Raw genomic sequence first — 20215 nt, 5'->3', positions numbered from 1 at the left:
TGCAATAATATGACTACCTGAGGCAGACTATTCGGCTAGGTAGAAGCAACTTTGACAAGGAGGCTGAAAGGCGCATCCAACAGTCTTCAACCATTACGCCCTTCCAGTTATGACATATGGTGCAGAGACGTGGACACTGATGGTGGGACTGGTCCACCGATTTCAAGTCACTCAGCGTGCTATGGAGAGAGCTATGCTTGGGGTTTCTCTAATGGATGGTATCAGAAAAGAGGTTATACGTCAGAGGACTAAGGTTACCAACATAGCTGTCAAAATATGCAAGCTTAGGCAGGTAGCCGGTAGTGGCTGGATTCGGAAGACCGAGGTCCGAGTGTTGTGGCGCTCCTTGGGAGAGGCCTATGTCCAGCATTGGATGATTATAGGCTGATGATGATAACATGTACATTTCATTTTATTATACCAATTAAAATATACTATGATTTAGCATAAAGTTCATAAAATATTCTATCATATCACATAATCTGTGCTAAATTACACAACACAATCAAAACCTCTAGCACCACAACCTAAAGATAGGTGCGATGATCCTTTTCTCAAAAAGCGAGGAGGAGCGGTTATGTGCACATGTTCATCAAAAGCGAATCGGGGCTACATGGGGAGACGCTCTATGTTTAGGTTTTGGTGCAAGGAGTTTTGACTGCGTTATTGTTATTGGCGCTATGTAGGGAGACGCTTAGCTGACCAACATGTGCACCTAACCGCACCTATTTTTATATTTTGGTGCTAGGTGTTTTGCCGGTGTTGTGTAATTCAGCACAGATTATGTCATATTATAGTAGGTATATTTTATGAATTTTACATAAAATGAACAGTTTACGAATTGGATATTATACCTTATGAAAATAGAGATGTTATAGGTAAGGTTTATTATATATTGTGAACGTTATTAGTGTGAAATGAAACATTTTGTTTTATACGTCGCAATACGGACCCCATAATGCTACTTAGAGAATTCCATACTATATTCTTATTTTTTTATACATACTGTCGTTCTTTCTTTCGTTCCAATATCTATCCAAATATTTCTGCCATACATACCTGTCTAAGTTTGCGTTTCCCTCACAGTCTTTTTAAAAATTGCAGTGGATTGATTCTTTCATTTCCATTGTATACATTTCTTTCATTGCCGTGGAAGTGTGTTTCATTGCCGTGGGCCTTTGTTTCATTGCCGTGGACGCTTGTTTCATTGCCGTGAACGCATGTTTCATCGCCGTGGCACGAAATTTTTAATCATCCGTATCTCGTTCAGTTTTTAACTTATCTGCTACCCATTTAGTAAGAACACTAACATTAACAAAAACTTTAATAAAAGCGTTTTTCTAATATAAAAAACCTTAAAATAAAAAAGTCCACGGAAATGAAGATTTTTTAGGACTTGTTGAAATCCACCCTTAAGTGAAACAAAGTAAATCACAGCAGCTCAACAATCTGGATGCATGATCTAGCCTCCAGCAGGGACACCACAGGCAGGCGTGTGCGTCGCACGCGCCGATTGTGTCGCCTAACGGGACCGCGTGCGATACGCCGCACTGCTCTACCGATTCTCCGTGCCTCCGATTTTATAAAAAAAAAGCTAGAAGGCCTCTATGGTTCTCTATCCGATCAAGTTCAGCCGGTTCACCGGTTCATGGCATGCTGAGCAGCCGTCTACGAATCGAACGCCGTTCTAAATCTAAATTATAACGGAAACTGATTTAAATGTCCATTTACGTTAACCAGCAGATAAATGTTAGGTACTTAACTATCAAGACTCTTTAAAGTTATTCGTTGCAGAATGTTGCAGACTCGCGGAAATAGGGAAATACCTAGTTACCTACCTTGTTCTTGAAATTGCTCTAACTATGGGCTTAGCATCTGATTATTAGCATTTAATTTCTTGATACAATGTAATCAACCTGTTATGGTTCCTATTCTTACGCACCACCTTTTTTAAAATAGAGCGAGTTATGATATTCAAAACTTTCTCTACGATCAAGAAGTCGTTATGGCTTTCCTTTTCTTTTTTTTAATAACCTCTATAAGGACAAGGTTGCCGGTAACATTCTCGAAAAGAGAGAGTAGGTCAAGGACTCAGGTCAGCGACCCAGTTCGCCCACGCCCCTACACTCCAACGTCTCTGTCGAACTACACGCCAACAATTTTATTCTAGGACTTCTTCTTTCGAACTTGAGCCTTCTTTGTATGAAGCGACGTATTCCCCACTAGGCTACCAACAACCCTTGTGAAAAAATATTATTTTCCGATAACGAGGGTAGATCTATACGTCGTGGGTATAGGTAGGTATATGTACTTATTAGACACTCAATGGGAATTTCTTTAAGTTGAATGACCAAACGTTAAACAAAGTAGCGTAAACACAACCGGCTTTATTCAAAATTCTACTTCCTCGTTTAAAAGCTTATCCATGTTATTATCAGCGTTTCCTTTGAGCAGAAGATATTATCCAAATACAAAAGATGTGGGTAAACTTTACTGAGTCATAGCGTTTTTGGAGAAAAACTACTTTTGTCTCAAAACGACATGGTTTTTAGGTCACCACATCATGTACGTTTTAGAACTTAGGTAAATATTTTCACTTTTCAAATTTTTAAGAATTCGATGACGCCACGCGATTACTACTTAGATTACTATATAGGACGATATCGTATGAAGTCAGTAGCTGCTGGATTGGCCTGTTGATTAGGCATCTTGTAGGTAGAGAATTATGTACTTATTATTAAATAACTACCTACTCACTGCAACTTATAAATGTAAGTAATGAGTTAATCAATGTACTTAACTACTGCCCATCACCATTCTCATATCAAAGCTAATGAGCAGCAATTGTTGTTTTTACCAATACCTTACTTACTTAACCGCAGAGTTTTTGTAAGTTTTTAGAATAAAGTCTTTGCGCGGAAACACGTAAGACCACGGTAATATGAAAAAAAAACATTTAATAACCAATTTCAACTGGCCATGAAACGACGCTGGTCGGACATGAAGCTTCTTTAAAACATTTCCGCGGAGAGGGCTCAGCAACTTCTTCAGCACATAAAAGTTTATTCTTCAATTTTAAACAACATCTCGAGTAAACTTGTCAGAATGTTGTGATAAACGAGGATTTACTGCGCATTGTGCAATGCATTTTATAACTCCCACCGACAATTGCTTCTTTTTAAAAAGCGCTAATGAGATTTGTAGATTCATCTTTGCGTGGGCACGATATAAACTTTTCCATCCATCTTGAGGTTTTTACAGTTTTCATCGGCTACTCGTCTGTATCAAAATAAGATAATTTTGCTTCACTAAGTAAGTATTTATATATATTTATAATTTATATTTTTCCGCAATAAATAACACGTGAATACCTTGAGGCAAGCTGAGCTAAGATTATAGTTAGTGGAGGCATCGGCACAATCTATTACCTATAATGAGCATTGTTCTGTTCTACGTGAACCCTGCAATCAGCCGCGTCCGAGGCTGCTCATTCATACCAACAGGTACAGATTTAAAATTGATAGCACTATTTAATAGAAGTTTTAACTATAATGGACTGTTAACTCTACTATTTATTATTTTAATTTATAATCGGAGTCGTCTGCATTCCGTGTTTAAACCGGCTTGAGCATGGTTTTATGGATATGGAAAACGGATCGTGAGACACGTAGATGTCTATAGTTAAGTAAGTATTCGTTACGTACGTTAGTATGGTAATTATTTTGTGAGTGTAGAATGTAATTAGCATGTGGTTACTAGTTGACACCACGATGGGCTGCAGGCGCATCGCCAGTCGTTGAACCCTTCTTCTTTCTCCCCTCGTTCTCTCATTACTTTATAATAAATTGGCGCACCAGCACCACCCCGCTGAGGACTTATTGTTACGTCAAAGTTTTTAAGCAAGTTGATTGCTTTCTCGTTCATTATCGAAATTACATCTGCCATACATTTTACCCACCTTGCGACTCTTGCGAGTTATTGGACAGGTAATAAACCGCACATGCAGAATTTGACCAGGCGGGGGTCTTTCCAAGCAGTGAATGACTTGATTCGTTTATCATAAGGTTCAGCAGCATTAATTTGCAGACAGCGGGCGCATTCCAGGACGTAAGTTTTGGCAGGTTGCCGCGGTGCTGACCGCAAAGCCTCGATTTGCTTAACTGGCGGATACAATCTAGAATGGTTTGCGCTTTCAGTCTACAAGTCACACAAGTCGACTTGACTTTGATAAAGTAGAGCAAAAAGCAGATTGCCATTATAGATCAACTACTACTACTATCGTGGTATCGACTCCCCAGTATGGAAATATGTGGTTGGAACCGTTCAAATTAATTGAGTGTTGGTGTTGAAAGTACATTTCATATCACTGAAACAAAACCAAAAAAGTCATTTTGCATTTAATAATAGAAACACTTTCGTTCACTTTCACAACAATTGGAAACACTACATCACGAAGTCTTCTGCACAATGTCTTTATTTCATTTCATGTCTCCCGAAGTGTTGAAGAGAAAGGCTGGTCTGGACCACTGACCGACTTGTGTCCACTTTCCTTGGCTAAAATTGCAATTCGTTTCTGTCAAAGATAAACGCTAATATACATTACATTAAATGACTTCCACCTTCCACTTGACGCTAAGACAAAGCTTTGTTTTGAATTTTCCGGTAAAGAGGCTACTTTGACACGGTTTTTGCATGGTTCTTTCTGTATGGGCTACGCTTAATGTATTTATTTACTTACCTACTAATAAATAGAGCTAGTTTGTTTTTCTACTGGAATGTATTTAATTAGGCCGCGGCAGGACAGGTTACTGGTGCTCGGCTAAATATAGACCCGTGACTCCCGTGAGCTTTCAGAGCTTAAGGACATTGCATTTGCTCGTTACTCCAATACTTTTATTATTACTTCCACATGTAACTTAAATGGCTTTTACGTCTACAATGGACAACATTTCATTTTCTTTACCCTATATTTTTATTAGCTATTCGGAAAGTTTATAGAAAATTAGTGAACCCGTATTTTTTTACTTTGTATATACATTAATTTTTGCAAGTTATTTTTAACTTTAAAGTTAATTATTTTAAAACCGGAAGTGACGTCACATATTAGGCTATATTTTTATTTTTGTCTATTGCCTGAGTCTCGAAAAAAAACATAAATGACACTGACAAGTGACATTTAAACTTTGTTTACATGCCAACCAACAAATGGGTCATTTTCAAATGACATTGATATTTCTGATGATGGAAAGTAGGTACTTATCATGTAAAAAAATAAGCAGAAGCATTTTTTCAACTGTGTAGGCGGTGGCATGCTCTGGAACATATTATATAGAGGTCATCTCTTAATAATAAATAAAAAAAATAGTCAGAAAGTGTCAGAACATAATTAATGAAAATGACCCAAATAAACAACAACGTCACGATAAAACGTCAACGTCAATCAAAAATGAAAGTGACAGTTACTTTGTTTTTAAATCTATGGGCTTTGATCATCAAAATGCATCGCACCTGATGCATGACGTCATCAGCACTTTTTTACTATTTTATGATTTTCTCGAAAATGATACATCCAAAAAATACAAAAACATTTTTTTTGTGGCCTTTAGAGCTAAATCTCGAAATGGTTTTCGATTTATAGCAGCTTTAGTTTTTTGAAATGTTGTCCATTGACGGTATTACGGTATTTAACTTTTCTCTATAATTATAGTTATGCTAGAACTAATTTACTTATTTAAGTTTATACTTCAATTAATTTTATCGTTTTCAAACTCCATCTATGGATATCCTTAGATTGCACACCTTTAGCATCCTTTGGATTCTCAAATGCGCCTTCAATTACAGGTAGTTTTCCATACACAATTACACTGATCAAACTAACCTATAAAATAGTTATATACCTAATCAAATCAATTACTATTCGTAGCTACGCCTCGATCTAGTGAAGTGAAGCTGGCTGGTCGCACTACGCGGTTGTTTATTTGCCGCTGGGTGGTTGGCCGTGAGCGGCTGTTGCACTGAAGACGAGTTGTGCCAAGTGCAAGGCGAGCAACCCGCTCTCGTAACACTCTTGTTACGACAACACCAGACACCCGCTCTAGTAAATGAGACTTTTTGTATTTTTGTCCTGAATTCTTGTTTTATGTTGTCTTGCAAGTTGTAGTGTAATTGTATTCCGAATTCATGGGTTTGTTTTTTATGTTTAATCATCATAACGTATTGGTTCTCTAGATATAATGTGAATTCAACAGTATTTTAGCAGTAAATAAAGCGTCAGGTACATTCTTTATATCTTAGGCGTTTACGACAGTATATATGTAAATAATAAATTTAATTAGTCACGCCATAAATTTTACGTTGCAACTACAAAATTTGTACTTTACAACCGCCATTTTTAATTCTTAGAACTTATGGGAACCTGTTCTATTAAAATAGGACCTCTTTCGACTTACTGCCATTATAACATCACCCTGTAAAACTATGAATGTTGCGTGAGGTTTAATGGGTCTATTAGGACAGCAGCTTTTTTTGCTAAAACAAGCTCTTAGAGAATAGGCTATCGTAGTATCATAAAAAGTAAATTCTTGCAGCACGCAATCCGTTAATATTTATAAATTCATGATCTTTAGAAGAGATGTGATTTGTCATCATATCAATTGTTTTAATTTATGAACATCAAAATACATTGAATTTGTACAGTACACAAGTACCAGTAGTAAAAACAACCAGACAGATCACTGCTGGTAGGCTTACTTACCTATATAGTTTAAAAGTTACTACACATTCTACCAAATTATTTACTTAGACGACGGCATATTAAAAGGACATCTCAACCTCCCAATTAGGGCATGCAATACCGCAATACCGGTATTCGTAATACCGGTATCAGGGACAAAATTCACGCTTTTTTCAATACCGGTATTGAAAGTTAATACCGGTATTGAAGTAATACCGGAATCGGACTTTTTTAGGCTATAATAAAGCGATTAAGATATAGTATTCCTATGTACTGTGAAAGCGCACTTGTTTCCAACCGTTTGATGCAGTTTTCGGTCGTTTGATATCTGCTGTTGTCCATGCGTAAACGGACACTGGATGTAAAAATAATAATTTATTATAAAATTTAAACTCTAATACTCAATTCTCGTAAAATCTATTACAAAAAACTGAATTTCATTGCTTTTTCTCGTTTTATTTTGACCTATACGACCTTTAATCACAATATATGCCATTTATTACAAGGAAATCTAATACCGGTATTAATACCGGGATCCCGGTATTGAGTTGCAATACCGGAACTCAATACCGGTATTGAAAATAGTTCCGGTATTGCATGCCCTACTCCCAATAACAATAGAAAAATTTACCATAATATATGCAGTGACCTCAACTTAATCTTCCTTGTCGATTTAAAATGAAGTATTCTGAGACCAAAAATTCTGACTAATTTGTGTCTGAAAAACGGCGTAGTAATGTTCACAATGTAAATTGATGAAGGTTCCCACATAGATAGAATTTGCAGACGATTTAATGTCCAGAGGCTGCCATAAAATGAGACAATGCCCGTGTGGCCGGGGGTCATTCTAGACTACGATAAACTAAGTCTCGATGCGCTGCATTGCCAACGACTCTATCTTGTTGCATTAAACATACGGATTGCATGACAGCTCTCGTTGGTTCCTCGTTTGTGAAGCTAGAGTGACTCTCCTGGACTGGTTTCTGAAGGCACCGAGTGATCGCGCTTCGAGTGCGAGTATCGATGTACTGATGGGCCTGTCCGCGGGTGAACCATTACCACTGGCATTCCTATTGGCTTCACTTAGTAAACGCTGCTATTGGTATCTTCACTTTACTTATCTTTATGATTTTATTGTTGGGCTATGGGCTATGATAGGTTCAGCACTGATTTTAGCTCAGCTAGCTTTGTTTAGTTCAGATTGATCTATTACTTTGGTATCTTTTTTTATTCTCGTTCATTGAACAAATTATACACATCACCGCTTAAGAACTTAGGGCAAGTGTGATGGTCTGCATATACTTAGGTTAATTATGTATTCTTAACAGGTGCTGAAGGTGTTCAATTAATTATTTACGTTATTGCAGCAAAAAAATTAAAACTACAGATAGGTACTTAATGGCTGGTGGCGGTAAAGTAACGCTATCTGTGCATCACCGGTGACCGGGGACATAAAGAAATAAACTAACAGTTCACCGCATTTCTTATGCATAAGTAGATACTAACTTACAATATTTTTATATAACAAATGGGTTTACTGTATCTTGAACTCCAAGATCAAGTTCATTTGCATTGTGGACCGCATTCACGCATTGCCCAATATTAGTAGGTCCCTAAGTAGTATAAACAGTTAATTCCATGAGATATTTTCATTTTTATAAAATGAAGATCGTTAACTGGAAAGTCCCGCTTTGAATTTGGAACGGTTGTGTCTGGCGACCCGCGGGTCAACGTGCACGGACAATGGCTCCCAGGCCCCGGACTATTGTCTATTGTCTCATAATAAGACCACCGATGTAACTTTAATTGTATCGAGTACAATTACCGAACTTGGATGTTGTCAAGTTCACGGCTGTGCTCGATGCTGGCAGCGCGGAGTTACATCACGGCGGTCACGGTCGGCGCGCGCTACATGTGTGTGCGGCGCATGCGCGGGCCCGCCATGTATGAGGGGCAATTAAGCCCACACGCGGAAGTCCATTCTTCATTATTCATAAGCAGCATCAGTTAGAGCTGGGCCGCTTCCCGGTTTTTTGCAGATTCTCCTCTTCGCTGCGTGCCGCGCCGCCGCGCTCGTGCGCCCCGACCCACTCGTGAGCAACTTACATCATAAATCATATTATTATTACACCCATTATGTCTATCAGAAGCACAGAGAACACCCTGTATATACGAGGCTGCTCTAACATTCAAGAACCCCATAGAAAAACGTTAACAGCTTTCGAGCTGGAATTGCCCGGAAGAAGAATTATGTGAAGCGGATAGGCTCTAAGTCAAAGCATTCTTTGCGGTTACGGCAGCCACCAAGCTTCGTCAGGTCTATTGCTGTACCACATCTCATAGAGAGTAACTATCTAATAACTCCTCACTATAGAGGCGGGAGAACGCATTAGATTAAGTAGACACATTTTACTCGAACGATAATTTAGTAAAGAATAATTATGTAGCTTACAAGTCCGAACAAACACGTAGGTACGAGTATATCTGGTACTATTAACGTAGCTGAGACCTAGGCCACGAGACCAGAGTAGTGTTCACAGTGAGTGACGCCGCGGCATCCACGCTATTGCGTTTTTGCGGCGCACGCGCCCCGCGGAGCGTGCGGCATCGCGCAAAAACTCCGCATTCGACAGAGCTTCAAGCTTACACACAGGTACTTAGACGAAGCGTTTGTTATTAGTATTACTTGTATTACATTTTTATTATCGCTATAAATTCTGTTTGTACCGTTACTTGTGCGTAGACAGGGTCTTATACCGCACGCACTTCTGTTTTTGGTGCGATGGCTACGATCTAGCTCACTAGAGCATGAGATTGACCGTCTTTTTTGTCTTATTCGGGTGTTCAATGCCCACGTCTGTTTTGGTTTGATTCACAACGAACATTACTATTGTTCAATTTAGGTTTTGAATCGTAAATGATAAATAAAATTGTTGCCTATAATAAAAATACAATAGTCTAATTGACTAAAATTTCGTATCAATGGCTACATTGAGGTGTAAAGTGTGAATAACAGTCGAATATTGCCGGTGTGCGTCCGTTAGCCGGATGTGGCCACGAGCTGCGCGGGGCTGAGCCGGTCCTCGATTGATGAAGACATGAAGAGGCCGCCGGTACTGTTAGCTTCGCCTCGGAATATATCAACACATTCTATTCAAATTTATTCACGCAGTGTTCTGTGTACTGTGTAACAGGTGTTTATTGTCACTCCCAAATGCGTCGGCGATCGAGTTCCAGCGAGAGCTTAAAGCACCTTAAACAACAGTTATTAATCGTGGACGTGTAAGGCGAAATGAATTTTGTCCAAATGAAAATGAGAAAAAAGCTTGTAAATTTTAAACGAGTCATCAGTCTGCGGTAACGTTGCGCAACCTGCCTGCAGGCTTTTACGGAGGAGTAAGGGTGTGGAGCCGGTCGCGTCACTTCACTACTTGACATATTTTTTACAAATTATGGTTTTTAAGAGAAGTGCAGTTAGGTTTATAACATTAGCTTCAGGATTTGGTTACTATTACACGTGAAGGGCCGGTTAGTGCTTCGTAGAACATGTAGATCAATTTAATTTTATACCTAGATATACTGCGTAACATGCATGAATTATAAATGATCTAAGGCTAAGGATGTTTATGTACGTTTTATTATTTCTGACACTCATACAAATAGATCGTGAAGGCGACATGCCAACAAACGACAACAGTCTTGAGTGTTAAACTAAACATACTTGACGCCGACAGCGTCTTCCGGTACACAAATGTAATTTACACGATCCTAACAATAAAGCTCAATATTTATATCGCCACGTCATAAATTGTCAGTCTACTTCCTAAAGGTCGCAAAAACTGAACTGCCTCATTTATCAAGATCTTACGGATTAGTCTTTTGTTGTTTTACAATGAGGTTTCCGAACCATCGATCTTCGAATATTCATGCGCACCGCTGGAGATCATTAATAAAAGTGCTTAATGTTGATTAGGTTGTCTGTGCATCTCTAATTTCCCGCGCTCGTCATTTGTCATCGGTGCTGTTGCTCTGTGAGCGTGAAAATCATCTCCGGTCAGTTGTTATTCGGCGATGGCGGGTACCGTTGCGGCGTGGCGGTAACGGGACCGACCCAGCGGCCCTCGGCCCCTCTGCCTCCCGATAGATGTAATCATGGAAATTATACTGATCTGATATTCACTACGCCGTGCGGTCGCCGGACGCCCGGCGACGGGCCGGCCGTGGCTCGCACTCGGTCCGTTAGCCCGGATCTATTGACATATCTACGACGACAAGGCTCAAAGCCAAGTTACGCTTATCAAACGTCGGTCGAAACCTACAGGTTGTTATGTACGTGTGACCAAATTCAAGGAGGAACAAATTAGTATCGTGCTCACGACTTGCTCATCGAGATTAAGCAGCGCATATATTAAACTTTTATCTGGACTTAAATCTCACCGGGACGGGAACACACAGGCGTTCTCGCAGTAGGGAGCCCTTTACAAGTCTACACTGAAAGATAAAGCTACTGAGACTGAGAGATACTTCAGTACTCGTGTATACGCTATAAAATTCCTACATATAAATTTCCTAGGATGTTAACAATAAAGCTTCTTCTTCTAATAAAATAAAATCACAACGATACGAAGAAAATCTATGAATCCTGAGTTAGCAACCAGTAACCACTTCGCGCTCACAACATCCTTGGTCCCCCACATCCCACGGTCTATCTCTACGCTCTTATGACAAGTCCAGGGCTAGTAGCACGGAGCGGATTTAAGACGTGACAAAAGCTTTGCATCGCGCTGCACATCGCGCAGCCTCAAGAGCGAGCGCGACGGAGAACTTTTTTCACGTCTTAAATGCGCACCGACAGATGATGGAAGCGCCTAGTGTCAGCCCCAGACTCCTCGGAGAAGTAGCAGGAATGAAGAAGAAGAAGAAATTTGCACCGTGCTAGCCCTTCTGCTATGCTAGTCTATGGCACTGACCTGCGGGCGCAGCGTGTTGGGGCGGGAGTACAGGTCCTGCTGGTAGAAGCTGGCGGGCGACAGCGGCGGCCGGTACTTCTTGTGCCCGTAGGACATCGTGTCGAACGAGTGCATGGTGCCGAGCGCCTTACGCGCTGGACCATAGGGGTGAGCTGGAGGTAAGAAGAAGTATTCATTAGTTTAGATAAGGGATCCCAAAAACAATATTATAATTTTTAATGTTTCTGGAACTCTTCATAGCACGCATTTGTATCATCGGATACAATGATGAATCAAGAGGGATGGTTAGTAGGGATGAATCAGTGGCCTTAGTGTAGTGAGATGTCCGTTAATTAACAGGTATCGTATTACACCGAGGCCACGCAACGAAGACATGATACACGAAATGCTGCAAATGTTTACATGGGCAGAGTCTTCGTTCAAAGTGTCAACGCTCTAACACTCAAAAGCATAGCCTTATAGAGTAGGAGCGGGCTTCCTCATCGTCTATTTCTGGGTACTAACACCAACACGGCTCAGGAATGAATGGTGGCGGGATAAGCGAGCGCCTGCGCTGCATAGGAAATAGGGGGGTCACTCTATACTGACACAAAACAAAGTTTCGTCGAGCCACGCCTCTGTGTCATTGTATTAAACGTGACGATTGCACGCCAGCTCTCGTTTCTTCGTTTTCCGTCAGTATAGAGTAACCCTCCAGCGACGTGGCGCGCATGCGCAATGATTCCTCACTTTCATTGTATATGCGGAGGCAGGCGATACATCATCACCAGCTTACATGAGGTGTGATGAAAGTCAAGTAAAGGTTTAGTCGGCTAAATTCTAGAAACGGTCCGGTTCAGTTTACAACTAAGTAGTTAATAGTTGAGCCACTTACTTACTCTTGATTTAATAGCTACCATAAACGATAAAAGGAGCTATTAAAAAATAAAAGTTATCAAGCCGACCACATATTCGACTAATATGGAAACCGTTAAATGTGACTATCATTATGATAACAGTCACACACTAACCGGCATTTGAATCAACATAATCGAAGTAAAGAAATGTGACGTAGGCTAACGGTACCCGACGCACAGCCCGTTAACAATAATAGAACTACAATTCTATTTACATAAGTCACAAATTCTATGTTTAAGAACCGGTCTTATTTCGCTAGGTCAATTGAAACGAATATTCTGATCGGTCAAGCACCTCTGGTTTGCACAAGTCGTATTAATAGACGACACCCGAGCAGTCTGCGCATTAATCGCAACCGTTAATTTGATACAAGAAAAGCCAAACAGGGATGTAATTAGCTAGTTTTTAAAGATAACATCAGCGTTTTATCAGCTGATTGAATTTATTTAAGAATCCACTTTACGAATGCCCTTATTTAGCTTTTAATTATGCAATTCCTGCGATGTACCTAGTTATCCGTAGTAGGTTGGTTGACTGCAGCAACCAAGAAGCTAACTGTCGACCTCACCTCAGGGTCAAGAGCATTATTTTAGTTCCAGATACAAATTGTTTTATTTTGTCGTACACACGGATGAATGAATAGTGAACTTTTTACGTGATGTTTCTGCTTGAAGTTGATGTGTCACGCTCTGTCATAATAAAACGTAACAAAAACAATGCCAATGTTAACTTTAATTGCCGATCGTTATCAAGCCTGCCTTTGTTTTTTTATTATAAAATACCTTTATTAAATTAAATTATAAATCTAACAAAGTTATGTCTAAGTTAATATTATTAATACGGAAGGCTTTAAATTAACCATAAAATAGACTAATAAAAAATATTAACATAAAGGTTCAGCAACCGTTAACTCATGGCTACTTTATGGTATTGTAGGTACTCGCAACACTTTACTTTGTTAAAATCATGAATTCTTCAGCGAAACCTCAAAACACACACCATCTCTTCTAAGAAATACTTTCGAGTACCCAATTCCGTGCTACCGTTCATAATATGTGAATTGCACGTGAAGTACAATGTCCTTCCTAAGTCAAGAGCCGTTGTTTGAGAGCAATTATGAATCGTTAACACGTAGAGTTGCTCAAGTGGGGCGCGAGGACCTTGCTGCTGAACAGATCTGAGTCAGACCGTGGGAACCGCGAGGGACACTCCTGAAGCACGCATGTATTATAGGTACATACTCAGATCATAATAGGATCCATAGAAACGCGTTAGAACGAGGACTTTGATTGTTATTCGAATTCTGCATTTTTGCTAGAGGCCCAATCGCACATATCAGTGATGTTTCAGTGCTGGCACAGGTCCTGAAGCATCACTGATATGTGTGAATGGGCCTTAAATCAGGCTGATGTTCGTCTGATTACCTACAACTAAATACGTCATCATCATTGTATCTTAAGTTCGTATATTATTTTTCAGTATTTTAAAGGTTAGGTAATAAAAAAACTATAGTGGGTAGGAGTGCCGATGACAGCATCGTTACTTTACTATAATTAAAATCGTGATCAATTAATTGTATTACTTATTGATAATGACGTTGCGTACCTACTACTACAGTCTTTTATAACAACAAGACAAGGCACGGCAAAGAACAACAACAGGTTTTAGTCAACGAACTCGTATCGTAATTAAAATTATATCGTTTCCGATCACAACTTTCAACAAGTTCCTCGGGCAACATTCTTAAAGTAAACTTATAATTTGCATTTATTTTTTGACAGTGATATTGAACTTCACGGTTCCTTCAACTTTATGAGGGTTTCCCTGAATTCTGTGAAGTTCCTTACCTGATGCAGTTCATTGTCACTTCAGTTGGCCTTCCGAGGGGTGTGGGCGGCGCCACGCGCCAGTAGGGTCACTCTATACTGACGAAAAACGAACGAACGAGAGCTGTCGTACAATCGTCTGTTTAATGCAACGATATAGAGCCGTGGCTCCGAAACTTCGTTTTTCGTCATACCTATAGAGTGACCCCCAGGCGCCGGGGCAATGTCAATGTCACCTTCTCACTTGAGGGTTATTCAACGAAACCTTTCTAAGAGATAGGGAACCGGATATGCACTACATGATGCATTAAACTGCAGAATTTCGGAGAATTTTAATCTTCAACGTGCGACAGAAGGTACGTTGGATTTTTCCAACTCTTTCATTTAGGTAGGTTTTTTCTTTACCTAGTCGTTAGCTAAGTGCCTAGCATTATTGTCCGACATTAAAGGAAAAAAGCGAGGAAAAATCATTATAAGTTATTAAATTCAAAGCAGGCAATAAAAGCATTCTACAGAATAACATGAGACAAATAACATAACTTTTGTACCTACCTAAAAACCAAACGGCGGATAATCGATAAGTTACAGCCGTTACAGGTTATTACGTGAACGCTATATTTAATAACGATTATTATGCAAATCAAGTATATAAACAGTGATAGTTAATTAGTAAACAGTAAACAAACCTAGTTCCCACGTGATCGGCCAGCATGTAGTGAAGCTTCGATACCGACATCGTCGTGCGACAATACCCTGCCACACGCAATAAAATTATTTAAGTGAAGATTATGATGTAAAATGTACATTGTACAAGTACTTACGGTAAGTAGATATTATTTTAATTATCATTATGTAAATTTTTGTTACCTTGCATTACAATTTATATTTTTTTAAACGTGTAGTGATTTTTGCATTATGCACTTGCTGTTTATCACTGCCGCTGACCGCACTCAAAAAAGTATTCAAAAAAGGCTGCTAAAACTTACAAAAATCCCTGTCCTTGCCCAATGTCACAAAGGAATGAACTTTTATTGATAAACATGTACATACTTACAAGCCGTGAAACAGAATCTGGGTGAGATCCCGCGAAATAGCCGGAATTCGGTCCCAGAACGGTACTGGTGGGTTCCAACCCGGTCACCGCCGCGCACACAATGCTTCTAATGAGACGCTATAAAACTCTTAAAGACCATTCCACTTACTAGGACAACACGAACAAAGCTCACAAACAATAGACACTGTCATGATACAACAAAGAAGAGACAGAGGCTAACACTGATACTTGCAGTACTTAACTACCTAAACAGTCGTATATCTGAGTATAAAATAATATAAATCTGAACAAAAGTCATTATAGCCACAGCACCGTGAAGACGACAGGCTAATCGCCGATCATCTCAGCTTGGCATAAACATAAAAAAAATAAGTAGGTGCTTAATCGCAATCGCTTCCTGCTGCTTGGCGAGGGTCGTGGCTGCGAGCCTCACGACCACCTGGAGGTACCGCCAGCAATGACGGCATCTAGCAATTAACTGCGAACTTCAGCTATAATCGATTACGCGGTGATCGCCGATGGTACCTCTTACGCACAACAAAAGACTTCCCACAGCAGTAACTGGAGCATAAAGAGTCTAACAGTAACAGTGTCTATTTCGTGACGTCATCGCGTGCTACGCCGAAGGTACGGTGTGTCGATAGTGAGTGAGGGTTCGTCACTGGCTGATAATTGCACAACGGGCTGATTAACATTGAATGGGTAACAGTGCCGCCGGCAGCGTGTCAAGATATCGGTAATCACTGGAGTTTTCCGATACATTACTCGGTTACTCCATATGTGATGTGTGGTAATGGGATGGATACGCCTCCATTTTGTTTTTAATCCATACTATAATTAAAATCTAAGTGGGGTTGACTAAGTTCTTATTCATTACATATAAATAACATTGTATCAAAGTCAATAAAATCTCTACTGCTTATAATCTAGTACTTCACGGAAAAGTAAAGCCAATATAAGCGAAAATTTAACGCGGTTTCACGGCCGGATGGTCTGATAAGTAGGGTCAGTGGTTGTGTAGTTATTTCTTGCTAACGAGGTTTTACCCGTCAAATTTTAACAAGCTCCCCGTCGTCTCCCTTGTCAGTCCTTGTACAGCCATTCCGCAGATAGCAGGGCTCATCACCATCACACATAGTTGTGTACGTTCCTATATACAAGCTGTTTGAAATAGGAACGGTTTATAATTGGTTAATAGAAACCACTCCAAATGCGCCCGCGCATGCTACAATTAAAGTAACGGTTATTTATCGGCTAGATTCATCGACAGATAAACACGTTGATGATTTTAGGAATTACTTGGAGGTGTTCCAAATAGTTTTTTTAACAATTTAAGATCGATTTTGATGTATTTGTTTACGAGTTTTTAATTTTATGACAGATATTTAAAATTAAATGAGTTAGGTACGTTCTATTTAGATGCTTTTCAATTTAACAAATAATTATAGTTGCCTAGTAAAAAAACAAAGTCCCGTTGATACCTATTTCCAAGCAAATATATTCATAAGACAGGTTAACACGATAAGCAAATCACATCTAATATAATACTACACATCAAATCAGTGATGCATGCTCCGTGAGAATGATAAAGTGACCCAAATAACAACTTTATGTTAATCGATCTCAGAAATAACCACTTTATGCTAGACATTTGCATGATGATTGTTAAACACTATAAAATGATCATGCTATCAGAGCCATCTTCTGAGAATAAAAACCAATCATTTAACTCCTATTACGTGGTAATAGAACGTAATATCTATTATTGCGAGTACTGTCGGCTACTATAGGTACCTATTCATTCTTGTAAAGTTAGCCTTATGTAGAGACACTTTAAGACCTACAAGATGTATATAATTAAATACATAGCTATATTTTATGTGTACTTACCTATAACAGTTATTACAGCAAGTAATCGGTGCGTTATTGTTTTATAGCGATTTAAATTATGCAAATGTGAATCTGCTATGAGCAGGTAGGTACACCGAGCGGAAAAATATTAGTACATGTCATTTACATGTATGTATATTCATAATTGTGTATCTTAGATTAATTGTATACCACATTCTTGCTAACCATGTGCTTAAGCTATCATACATGCACTGCCATTGCTGTTTCAGTCACTGAAACTTTTTCATTGCTCGTGAGTGTACATATATTTTATAATAACACAATGGCAAAAAACTAAGATGATTATTTGATATATGTATGTATACTTTGATAACATTACTAATAGGTAATTAGTTTTATTATTATAATAAGTATTAAGTATTAAGTTATTTGTTCAAAACTCAATTTTTTACTGATAATAACATTACCTACTTAACTATGTATATTATTAAACAATCATCACTTAATAAATAAGTGTTTTAACTAAGTTTTTATAACACTGGACAGATTGTGAAAAGGTGTATTAGTTTAAAAATCTCATCTGAACTATTTGCTTCAGTATATGATTTTATATTTCCTGTGAGTGACAGAACTTTCATCGGTGCTCCCGTTGATGTCTTTTGTATAGGAAAAAAATGCTACGAGTTTTCGTGTCTTTACATTGTTAGGACTCGCTAACTAACGTATTTTTTATAGCGGTTTTTTATTAAAAATAAATTGGTCAATATTTTTGTTAAATAATAAACAAGTGTTATCAATAATGTATTTAAAAAAACTTTCTATACTGTTACCTTTTTATTTGACCCCAATCGTGCACACAAAGCACCGCAATGTTCGCAAAACTGTGTTCATTCAACAATTTCATCAAAAGTACAGGCACAAAACACAATATTTTTCTTAAATCCACAGACGTCCGGGGAAGTGTTCGATTTTCAAATGTTTGTGTGAGCAATTTTGAATTCGGAATGCAGTCGCGGGGCGCGGGGCGGCCGCGTCGCTCCACGGTCTCGGCGGGTTTGCGTCTGCACTTGAACATTGAACCGCGGCGCCCGGCGCGGGCCGCTCCCGTGCGGCATCGACGCATCCATCATTTGTTTATACTCTACATCTACAAGCTATGGTTTTATAGCTATGAAAAAAATATATTTTATTTTGTAGTTGGTCTGAGTATTTTATAGTCAAGTTTGGTTATGTTCATATTTAAATCATAGCGTTTAAATTTGCATTTGGCAATAATAAAATGTCCTTAACAATATTTAAAAGAAGATCTAATTGCTGGAAATTAAATACCCTTTATCGTTATACGTATTTTCATAGAAGGGTAAGTATGTATACAAAATGACAATAACGAATACTGGACAGGAAAAACTAAGTTTCATAGAATATGAAGTCAAGATGGGAAAGCACCACCAAGGCTAACCGGCCGCGATGCGAATCCTGCTTCTTCCTCTATTCCAGACCGAAACCTTCTTCTCCTGCAATTTCCCGCATTTCCGTCGCCACTGCAACTTGTTTGAACAGATGACCGCTTCCAACAATAGATTATAAGTACCTAGGTACTTGGCTCGGCAATGAGAGTTACTTTGTAGTTCAGTGTAAAAAGCCTGAAGCAGTACATATAACAATGATTCGTACAAAGTTACCTGATCAGTAAAAACGCAATACTTAAGTACTTATAACTATTGATTAATACATATTTACCGTAAGAGCGATGGTATACATTGTACATAAATTCCAAAGTACTCATTGGTGACAATATCTAGATCTGGAGTTTAATTATTAGTGTTCACACTGCTATACAAAGTTTCTGAAGGCCACTCAACAGTAAGTATACACTGAATCATTTTGTTGTATGATGCTGTCCTCTACGTTTCCAACCAAGTTACTATTACGGTCATAGTCTTGGTGTCTGTAAAAAGAAAAAACATAGCTGTTACCTAAGCAAACAAGCATACACTTCGTAAAAAATAAGTTTGTAAACAGTAAACAAACTAACCTCGGAATTAGCTGCTCTTTGAGACTGCTTATTTTTGCGCCCCTTTTCCTTAATTATTCAGCTTTCAACGACAAATAATCCATATTTGCGATAATTTTGCAAAAAGAGATCACTTTTCAACAGGGAAATGAACGAAAATATAATTTATCACGAAGCCCGCCAAACAAATTATATGAAAAGTAAAATGTCACTTGACCTGAGTCAACACCAGCGCCCCTAGCGGCAAATTCACACGCGTTAGCCCCCATTAAATCAAAATACCGAAGTTTTCTTGAATCTTTTGTAAGTTCTTAAATCAATGGGCAACGAACAATAACCGCAGCCGTGAATTGATCACCGACTCACTCAAGCACAAACCTCCGCAACGGTACAGCCATCGCGATATCTCACATACTTGCTACAGATAAACTATTATATTGTAAGACGCCCATTGAACAGATATCTTAATTGGTTATGCTCTAAATGTGGAATCCTGGTAGATTGAGGATAGCTTTCATCTCAAAAAGTAATCAGTACAGTGGATAATCGCCATTATTTTCGTACTTCTCTTAAAGTGAATTTATAACACAAAAAATATTAGCGCATCTCTCCTATATTTGCATTATAAAAATCAAGTGGTTATTTATATTTATGAAGAAGGTTATACATATGTCATTCAATCAAACGCAGTTGTGGTAGATCACCAATTAGGGCTCCGAATAGCTTAATTAGCAGCTATAAGAGATAGCTATCAGTACGTAAACGTTATCTCTTCAATGATTGGAATCTTTTATTGAGCAGGAAAATACCTTCAATCAGTCTGCGGTCCAGTGATGAGCAAGAAAGAGATAGAACTAATTACCAACTCTA

General features: G+C 38.8%; 1 protein-coding gene across 1 annotated transcript in view; it reads right to left on the bottom strand.

Moving 5' to 3' along the window:
• The window catches only part of LOC105389290, a 40527-nt gene extending 22125 nt beyond the window's left edge, over positions 1–18402 (bottom strand). Inside the window, exons 1-2 of the mRNA XM_038112838.2 lie at positions 18162–18402; positions 11704–11855 (exon numbers count right to left, since the gene is read on the bottom strand). Of these exons, the coding sequence (XP_037968766.2) occupies positions 11704–11817 (114 nt within the window). The 5' untranslated portion in view covers positions 11818–11855; positions 18162–18402. The remainder of the gene's footprint in view (positions 1–11703; positions 11856–18161) is intronic.
• Positions 18403–20215: the final 1813 nt, after the last annotated feature.

The sequence above is a fragment of the Plutella xylostella genome, chromosome 5 (genome assembly GCF_932276165.1).
Source record: "Plutella xylostella chromosome 5, ilPluXylo3.1, whole genome shotgun sequence".
Classification (NCBI taxonomy): Eukaryota; Metazoa; Arthropoda; class Insecta; order Lepidoptera; family Plutellidae; genus Plutella; species Plutella xylostella.
The sequence above is the reverse complement of the archived record's forward strand: the minus strand, read 5'-3'. Positions and strand labels throughout refer to the sequence as shown.